Genomic DNA, 9,662 nt, shown 5'->3' with positions numbered 1-9,662 from the left:
TATTAGTGCTTAAATAAAATTAAGTGTGTATGGATATAAATTTTTGAGATGTTTTTATAAATTTGGCCTAGATGTCTAAGACATGGACTCAAGGCATGAAAGATTCTTATAGTGTGCTTTTGACTTAACCAAACATATAAAATATTTAGTTTTAATATTTAATTTATGTTCAGTAAAGACACTAGAATAAGTCATCATTTAACATGATCTGTGTTTCTGTTTGCTGTGTTGTTTTATGATCTTCTAAACTATTTACTTTAGAAAGTTAGAATTAGTATATGACCTCAAAATTATTTTTAATCATCATATGGTTATAACAGAAGTGATACTAGAAAATTGCTAGTACTGCTACTAGAAATAGTGTAATATAAATAGGAGTAACAATAAATATTTTATAAAGCAGCAGCCAAAATTTTAAGCATTTATTGTGCTAAATGTTATCTCCATGAATTGTGTTAGGCACTTTCTATTGACTAACTCATTAAGTGTGCACAGAAACCCTAGAAGGAGGCAATACTTCATGATAACATAAAAAAATTTCCCATTATAAATGAGGAAGGTTGAGTTCAAAGGATCAAGCCACTTTTTTCATGCTATTCAGATGATGGAATGCTGAACATATTTCTGTGTGGACCTTGTTCTCTGTTACCATGCATCAAAATAATAAAATGCATCTGGCAGCATATATTATTTCTTTTCCCAGGCTTTAATATTATATCCAATTGGGAAATCATATGTGCTTAACCTTGAAACATCAACAACCAGTTTCTTCTTGAGAATATCTGAGATAGGAGACAGGAACATGGATTGCAGGAGAAAAAAACTAGTTTTTCCATTTGAAAGTCTTCACCAATTATCATTGTCCTCCTGTTAATCAGTAACTGTACAATGGAAAACTCCAAGATAGATTATCTTATGAATGAAACACTGAAAAAAATGTGACTTTATTGTCGGTAATAAAGGTGCCATTTATGTCTATCTGAATTTTCTGAAATCCGTGAGTGTTTTGAATACTCAAGGATATCTCCGGCAATTTTTGGAGTTCTCTATTTTTATTCCTCTTCTCTGGAATTCTATTCCACTAATTCTAGCTGCTTTCTGTCTACCTACATTCCCAACGTCACGATCTCAGCTCTGGGAACTACTAGAATCCAACAGGAATCTCCCATTTTACGCTGTGAAATGTTTCAAGCCTGACTTAGTTACATGATTTGCAGGTCCAATGCAAAAGAAAAATGCCAGAACACTTGTTCAAATATTATTAATATTTTACAAACAGTGACAGCAGGTGTTACACCAAATGTTCAACTGAACAAGGACACAGGTTTTATAGCACTGAAAACAGTCCTGTTCAAGGTAATAAATTAGGACAATTGTAGTGCTCTTCTGGCTTGTTTGTATATCTTATAATGTATTAACTTTCACTTTCCATTGCCCTTTTTCTTTAAAACAAAATATTCACTCAGGTGCAGGGTCATAGCTGTTTCAGTAGTTTGGAGGTGAGTTAAAGATATACATCAAAACATACATCAAAACACACAGTTAATACTATTGAAAACATGTAATTTAAATTAGAGTAAATAAAGACAAAGTATATATTTATATATCACTAAGTTTATAGCTTCAGGTTTCAATGAAATAGGAAAATCTTTTTTGTCCAGAAATAAAAATCTCCTTCACTGGACAGTTTACTAAGAACATCTCAGATCTACTATTTTATGATGTCCTTGCCATAATAATGATCTCCTTTACATTTTTTTCATGTCACTCTATTGAGTAGTATAGATATTAAAAGGCATATATTTGTCTACATTCCTTTAAATATTCTATACTTTAATGCTATCTCTAATGTATCATAAAAATTGTTTCTTAAGTTAGATAATTTATTTTCATAATAACTGCATTTTAAAAAAGGCATTTAGAAACTCTATTAGATTAAATACAACATAATAAGAATACTAATTTGATCTATTTTGCCTTGTAATATAACAATATGATATAGAAACATTTTATTCTAATTGAAAGTATTGATCTGAAAATACATGGGTAGTAAAGAACATCAAATAATAAAAGTGAATAGACCTAGGTAGTTGCTAGCTAGATATCTTCAAACTGGGCTAAAACTAAGGAAGATGTTACTATATAGATAGAGTATCTAGGAATATTTTTGTTTTATTTTTCCCTGCTTCTTGAGGCTTTATACCGAATTGGACTATGGCAAACTGACCTTACTTTCAAAGTCAATGCTTTATATTTGTGTGTCAATTTTTCACTATCACTTTTCCAACTAATCACAAATGACAAAGGCTCTCCAGTTTTAAGTATTCAGTGATTATATGGCTCAGGTTAATCTTCACAATTCTTAAGTCTTTATTTCACATCTGTAGCATTCCTTTTATCAAACAGGGTAACACTTTCACTGATCCTGATGAGTAAAATGCATATATTTTTTCAGGAAGTATGTCTGAAGTAGTCTGACCATCACAATTTTTGTCCTCTAAATAATTATGGGAAGATATTTTTCTTTTATCTCTTACAGATATTCTGCCAAAGAGCACATTAAAAAGATATAAAGAAGTTCTTGCCTATAAAACAACCAGTCTTTTTAAAAGTAATTCATCTCATTATGCACCTTTAAGACACTTAATTTTCTATCTAAATTAAAACTTAGATTATGAGTTAATGGGAATACATGAAGAAAATTGATCAGAAGTTGTTTTACTTGAAATGTATATTCTTCTTCATTTGAGCATGATGAATTTTGCTTTAGCTGTTTTATTTTCTTTCACTGACAAAAAGAATGTTTTTAAAAATCTGAAGGATAAACTCTTCTCTCTCTCTCTTTTTTTTTGTCAGACTGGTGGTGCTCAGAGTTTAATTCAGACTCAGCACTAAAAAATTGCTCCTCGAAGGCTCAGGGGACCATATCAGATTCAGGGGTTTGAAACCTGACTGGTCCTGGGTCAGCACATACAAGGCAAATGTGCTACCTGCTGTGCTATAGCTCCAGCCCCTGAAGAATAAATCTTAACTAAGACTTAAAATAGAATCATTAGGAAGATTATCTGCTATTTTCTATTGAGGTGATGATAATTTTAGATAGGGATAATAATATACAATGACTAATACAAAGGCATTCAGTAGATTAGAGTTCTCCAAAGAACAAAATAGTGACATATATATTTTTATTTCATAGTCATCTCCAGCACCACCACCATAAGCTTCATCAGTTACTTTTCCCTAATTATAGATTTTAAAAGTTATTGTAATCAATTGGCTCATGTAACTGAGATGGGATGTAACAAGATTTGTATTAGCAGTATGAAAAAATAAAGTTAAAGTTAAAGTTTTGAGTGGAATTAAAAAATGATCCAACTTAAATGTCAACCCTAAAGTCAACAACAGAATCCATACCCTATCTACAACAAGTTATACTCAGAGGGGAACAGTTTCACTAGAACTCTTGGGGACACAGGGGAGATATGGGACACATGCTGGGAAAAGGGGTGGAGGGAGGAGGACAACCCTGGTGGTGGGAATGGCTCTGATACATTGCCACTATGTAACTTAAATACTACTGTGAAAGATTTGTTATTCACCCTTTGGTCACAATAAAAATTATTATTAAAAAATAAAATAAAAATTTTAATCTACAAGTAGACTCATGAGCAAGGTTTAAATTTTATAGCGTGGGTTAAGACACAAGTGACTTCATGAAACTTAATGTTTTTGGTTAAGTTTTTAACCAATTGGATGAGATGCGTGTCCTAACACATAACACAAGGATGATCAACTTCACTTCTAGCCAATTTAGTGGTTATATCCAAAGAAAAATCTTAACAGAAAAAAATATCTGATCTGAAATCACCATAATCTAAACATACTAATAAAATTAACTTCTACATAAATTATGGATGTCATCATGGGATAATGGTTTAATATTTTTGTGAAGCCTTTCTGAAGTCAAATTCATTTGTATAGAACAGAATAAAATTCTAAATAAAGATAAAACTTTCTGCAACTGTATGAAAAGAGTTCAAAATGGGTATGTTAAGTGAAATAAGAATGAGAAAGACAGCCACTGCCTTCGTGAACTTCGGAGAGCGGGGACGCGAGCTGGGAGCGCTGAGAAGCGGGGAGAGAGAGAAGAGAGAGAGAGGTTCGCCCGTTGTACCGTTGGGAGGCGCATGGCGGCGGAGAACTGCATCCTAACTTTGTAAATTGGAGAAGTCAGCAGCTTAAGTATTGACAGTAAAAATACTGTCAGTATTTTTTACAGGGAGTGTCTGTTCGGGATCCGCTACAAGTGGAATCATAATTCAAATAAGGAATAGTTGAAAAGTAACCCTTCAGAGATGTCAAAAACAAACAAATCCAAGTCTGGGTCTCGCTCTTCACGGTCAAGATCAGCTTCAAGGTCTCGTTCTCGTTCATTTTCAAAGTCTCGTTCCCGAAGTCGGTCTGTCTCAGGCTCAATAAAACGCCCACTGAGTTCTAGGTCTCGTTCCAGATCATATTCTCCAGCTCATAACAGAGAGAGAAACCACCCAAGAGTCTATCAGAATCGGGATTTCCGAGGCCACAACAGAGGTTATAGAAGGCCCTATTATTTCCGTGGGCGCAACAGAGGCTTTTATCCTTGGGGCCAGTATAACCGAGGAGGCTATGGAAACTACCGCTCAAATTGGCAAAATTACCGGCAGGCATACAGTCCTCGACGTGGTCGCTCCCGATCTCGTTCCCCAAAGAGAAGATCCCCTTCACAAAGGTCCAGGAGCCATTCTCGAAATTCGGCTAAGTCTTCCTCTGACAGGTCAAGGCGCTCCTCTACCTCTAGTTCTTCCTCCAACCACAGCCGAGTTGAGTCTTCTAAGCTCAAGTCTGCAAAAGATAAAAAGTCCTCTTCCAAGGATCGCCGGCCATCTCAGGCCGCTGGCGACAACCAGGGAGATGAGAGCAAGGAACAGACATTCTCTGGAAGCACTTCTCAAGATTCAAAAGCATCTGACAGCTCAAAGCCATGGCCAGATGCATCTGCTTACAGTGCTGGTTTTGCATCCCCGGTCTCAGCAGTTCCAGAGCTGAGTCCAAGGGAGCGCAGTCCTGCTCTTAAGAGCCCCCTCCAGTCTGTGGTGGTGAGGCGGCTGTCACCACATCCTAGTCCTGTGCCAAAACCTAGCACTCCACTTTCCAGCACATCTCAGTTGGGTTCATCTCTGCAGAGTGGTTCTGGTTACCAGGCTGGAGCACACCAAGGTCAATTTGACCATGGCTCTGGGTCCTTGAGTCCATCCAAAAAGAGCCCTGTGGGTAAGAGTCCACCAACCACTGGTTCCACATATGGCTCCTCTCAGAAGGATGTAGCTGCTGCTGGAGGGGTAGCCTATTTGAAAAGGTATTTAGAAGAGCAGAAGACAGAGAATGGAAAAGACAAGGAACAGAAAACTAGTGATGAAGAGAAAATGAAAGAGAAAGGGAGCTTCACAGACACAGCCTTGGGTGATTCAAAAATGAAGTCTGATTCATTTGCTCCCAAAACTGATCTTGAGAAGTCTTTTCCGGGTAGCCAGTCTCCTAAGAGGTATAAGCTTAGAGATGACTTTGAGAAGAAGATGACTGACTTCCATAAAGAGGAAATGGATGATCAAGATAAAGACAAATCTAAAGGAAGGAAGGAATCGGAGTTCGATGATGAGCCCAAATTTATGTCAAAAGTTATAACAGGTACAAACAAAAACCAGGAGGAGGAGAAGTCGAGCAAATGGGAGGGGCTAGTGTATGTACCTCCTGGGAAGGAAAAGCAGAGGAAAACAGAGGAGCTGGAAGACCAGTCTTTTTCAGAGAGATCCAAAAAGGAGGATAGGGGAGACTCCAAGAGAACTGAGAGTGGACACAGAGGATTTGTGCCTGAGAAGAATTTCCGAGAGACCGCTTACAAAGCTATCCAAGAGAAAAGCTCATCACTTCCCCCCAGAAAGACATCTGAGAGCCGAGACAAGTTTTCAGCCAAAGGAGACTTTACAGGGAAGTCATCCTTTTCCATTACTGGAGAGGCCCAGGTCAATGTACGGATGGATTCCTTTGATGAGGACCTTGCAAGACCCGGTGGTTTGTTGGCTCAGGAACATAAGCTTTCTCGGGATCTAGTTCATAGCAACAAAAAGGAACGGGAATTTCGCTCCATTTTCCAGCATATACAGTCAGCTCAGTCTCAGCGGAGCCCCTCAAAACTTTTTGCCCAGCATATTGTGACCATTGTTCACCATGTTAAAGAACATCACTTTGGATCCTCAGGAATGACATTGCATGAACGCTTTACTAAATACCTAAAGAGAGGATCTGAGCAGGAGGCAGCTAAAAACAAGAAAAGCCCAGAGATACACAAGAGGATAGACATATCCCCCAGTACATTCAGGAAACATGGTTTGACTCATGACGAAATGAAAAGCCCTCGGGAACCTGGCTACAAGGCTGAGGGAAAATACAAAGATGATCCTGTTGATCTCCGCCTTGATATTGAACGTCGTAAAAAACATAAGGAGAGAGATCTTAAAAGAGGTAAATCAAGAGAATCAGTGGGTTCCCGAGACTCAAGCCGCTCGAGGGAAAGATCAGCTGAGAAAACAGAGAAAACTCACAAAGGATCAAAGAAGCAGAAGAAACACCAGAGAGCACGAGACCCATCCAGGTCCTCCTCCCCTTCCTCCCAGTCGTCCCACTCCTACAAAGCGGAAGAGTACACTGAGGAAACAGAAGAGAGGGAAGAGAGCACCACAGGCTTTGACAAATCAAGACTGGGGACCAAAGATTTTGTGGGTCCAAGTGAAAGAGGAGGCAGAGCACGAGGGACCTTTCAATTTCGAGCCAGAGGAAGAGACTGGGGCAGAGGTAACTACTCTGGTAACAACAATAACAACAGCAACAATGATTTCCAAAAGAGAAACCGGGGGGAGGAGGAGTGGGACCCGGAGTACACACCTAAAAGCAAGAAGTATTACTTGCATGATGACCGTGAAGGCGAAGGCAGTGAGAAGTGGGTGAGCCAGGGCCAGGGCCGAGGAGCCTTTCCCCTAGGCCAAGGCCAGTTCATGTTCTGGAAATCCACCACCAGCCCCAAGTGGGCCCACGACAAGTTCAGTGGGGAGGAAGGGGAGATCGAAGATGATGAGAGTGGGCCAGAGAACCGTGAAGAGAAAGACAATTTACAGCCCACAACTGAGTAAAGGCCATTCTCACAGGAGCCTTTGCCCAGGGGGGAGGCAATGGGAAAACGGCTGGTGAGGAGCTAAATAGTAGCCTCAAGACTGTGTGAACATCCCATCTTTCCCGGCCCCACCAGCCATGCAGAATCCCACCATAGCCAAAAGTATCCTAGTGCTGTGACCCACTGGACCTAGGCAGCCGACTGGAGCTGGGCTCAGGCCCAGCTCTGAGCAGAACACCACATTGGGCTTTAGCTGTTTTTCTTATTATTGGTGTGTGGGACGGGGCTGGGTTTGGGGAGGGGAGAATGATACTTGGATTTTGGTTTTTTACCTATTACAAACAGTTTTGTTCTTAATTTCATTTTGGAGCTAAGATGAATACGATTTTTGATCTTTTCCCTGATTTCCAAAGCTCCTTCACCCTTTTTAGGTAATGTAGTAACATTAGTTAATTTGGGCAACTTTGATTCTATTAAAGAGAAAACAAAGCATGTGAATAAACATTGAAGTGTTCACCTCAGTTTGAGACCAAACTGCTTGGATCTTTGAAAAAATCGGTTTTGTATGTCAAGGAGGAGTTCAAGGCCTTTCTGTGCGTCCCCTTTTCTGTGCAGCCATGTATCATGGTGACACTCCCAAACATCCCGAGTGCCTCCCCCCCTTCCCTCAATAGTTTCTGGATTCTTCTGGGCTGGAATTCTTCCCTTCACCAGCAGTTCTAGTATCCCAACTTTAAAGTCCTGCTGATCCTCAGCTCAAAAAAGGGGTAGAAACTGGATGGCAGTTCTTGGTCTGTTTTCTAAGAAACTTCTGAATTCTATTATCTTTAAATAGAAGATAAGAAAATAATTTTTCAATATTTTTATTAATCTTTTTATAAAACGAAAACTCCTATGATGGATTAAGGTGTTTAAAGCTGGGTGGTTTGTGTTTTTTTTTTGTTTTGTTTTGTTTTGTTTTTTGGTGTTTCCTTTTTTAAGCTTTAAGTTGAAACAGATGTTGGCAGGGGGCATCTTCTTAAGATGGTCCTGTGCTTGCCTTCTGGGGAGGCTGTCCTGAGCAGGCGAGTCATGAGGCTTTCTTGCATATGTTGATATATAGGTTGCATCCTTTCTCCCCACCTCTAATCTTTGCCTCTTGGGTTGTGCTACTTACTTTGCTACATTTCTATGGGTAAGACTTGGTTTATTTGAATGATTCATGTTTAGGGAAAAAATGAAAACTTAAAAAATTTGTTTCAACTCCTCCTACAAATAAAAAATAAATGAAGTGGCAAAAAAAAAAAGAATGAGAAAGACAAATGCAATATATAAATAAAGAGTGAAGAAAAAGTCAGTGTTGTGTTATTACAAACGTGGGTTTTGACAACAGAAATGAAGTGAACAAGTAATGTGTGGGGAGTGGTAATAGTATTAAGTTAGGGGAGACAGAGTAGAACTATAACTTTGTACATCAAAAAGATAATATTGACACAATGAAACATGCTAATACAGTTACAATGAGATAAAAATTTAAACAGTTCAATATGTGAATAAAACCGCTTTCTTCAAAATACAAAAGAGTAAATTGCATTTGATTAACTTGAATCAAATTAATTAAAAGCCATTACCCTTTTTTGAGAAAGGGATGCTGCAATGTGAAATGAAAACTTATGAATTATAAATAATTGAATAACTTACTTGATCATTGTCTATAGTTCTTAGATATAAATTTCTACTAAAATTGTACAGTATTTTATATATGATAAAAATATTCTATATTTTATATAAATAAAATATATTCATATTATTTTATATTTATATATAAATATATATTTATTATATGTATATATAATTATATATAAATAATATATATGTTAATTGAAATAAGAATGAGAAAGACAAATGCAATATATAAATAAAGAGTGAGGAAAAAGTCAGTATTGTGTTATTGCAAACGTGTGTTTTGACAACAGAAATGAACAAGTAGTGTGTGGGGAGGGTAATAGTATTTTTGGAGGGGGTTTTGGGCAACACCTAGCGGTGCTCAGGGGTTACTCCTGGCTGTCTGCTCAGAAATAGCTCCTGGCAAGCACAGGGGACCATATGGGACACCGGGATTCGAATCAACCACCTTTGGTCCTGGATAGGCTGCTTGCAAGGCAAATGCCGCTGTGCTATCTCTTCGGGCCTGGGGTAATAGTATTAAGTTAGGGGATTATATATATAAATATATATTTTATATATAAATATATAATATATAATATAATATATATAATTAATACATACAAAAACATATTGTAAATTTTATACAGTATGTTTTATGTATGTATTTCTATGATTCATTTATTTGACAAATGTTTGAGTTTAATTCAATTTTTAAATAAACCAACAATCATATATTAATGGATTAGACATGTACACTGACTGTAAAAATTATCTTTTTGTTTTTCTTTGAACAAGTTAGGGTTGAGCCAAA

At 37.6% G+C, this 9,662-nt stretch overlaps 1 protein-coding gene across 1 annotated transcript; it reads left to right on the top strand.

The window, feature by feature from the left end:
* The first annotated feature begins 4,157 nt into the window (after nt 1-4,157).
* Nucleotides 4,158-7,937, top strand: LOC126026158 (thyroid hormone receptor-associated protein 3-like). Its single transcript, XM_049785858.1, has one exon. It carries the CDS (start codon nt 4,356-4,358, stop codon nt 7,221-7,223), a length of 2,868 nt encoding a protein of 955 aa, XP_049641815.1. The 5' UTR covers nt 4,158-4,355; the 3' UTR covers nt 7,224-7,937.
* The last annotated feature ends 1,725 nt before the right edge of the window (nt 7,938-9,662 follow it).

The sequence above is a fragment of the Suncus etruscus genome, chromosome 13 (assembly GCF_024139225.1).
Source record: "Suncus etruscus isolate mSunEtr1 chromosome 13, mSunEtr1.pri.cur, whole genome shotgun sequence".
NCBI lineage: Eukaryota > Metazoa > Chordata > Mammalia > Eulipotyphla > Soricidae > Suncus > Suncus etruscus.
Note: the sequence above shows the minus strand (reverse complement) of the source record. Positions and strands in the feature narration are given on the sequence as shown.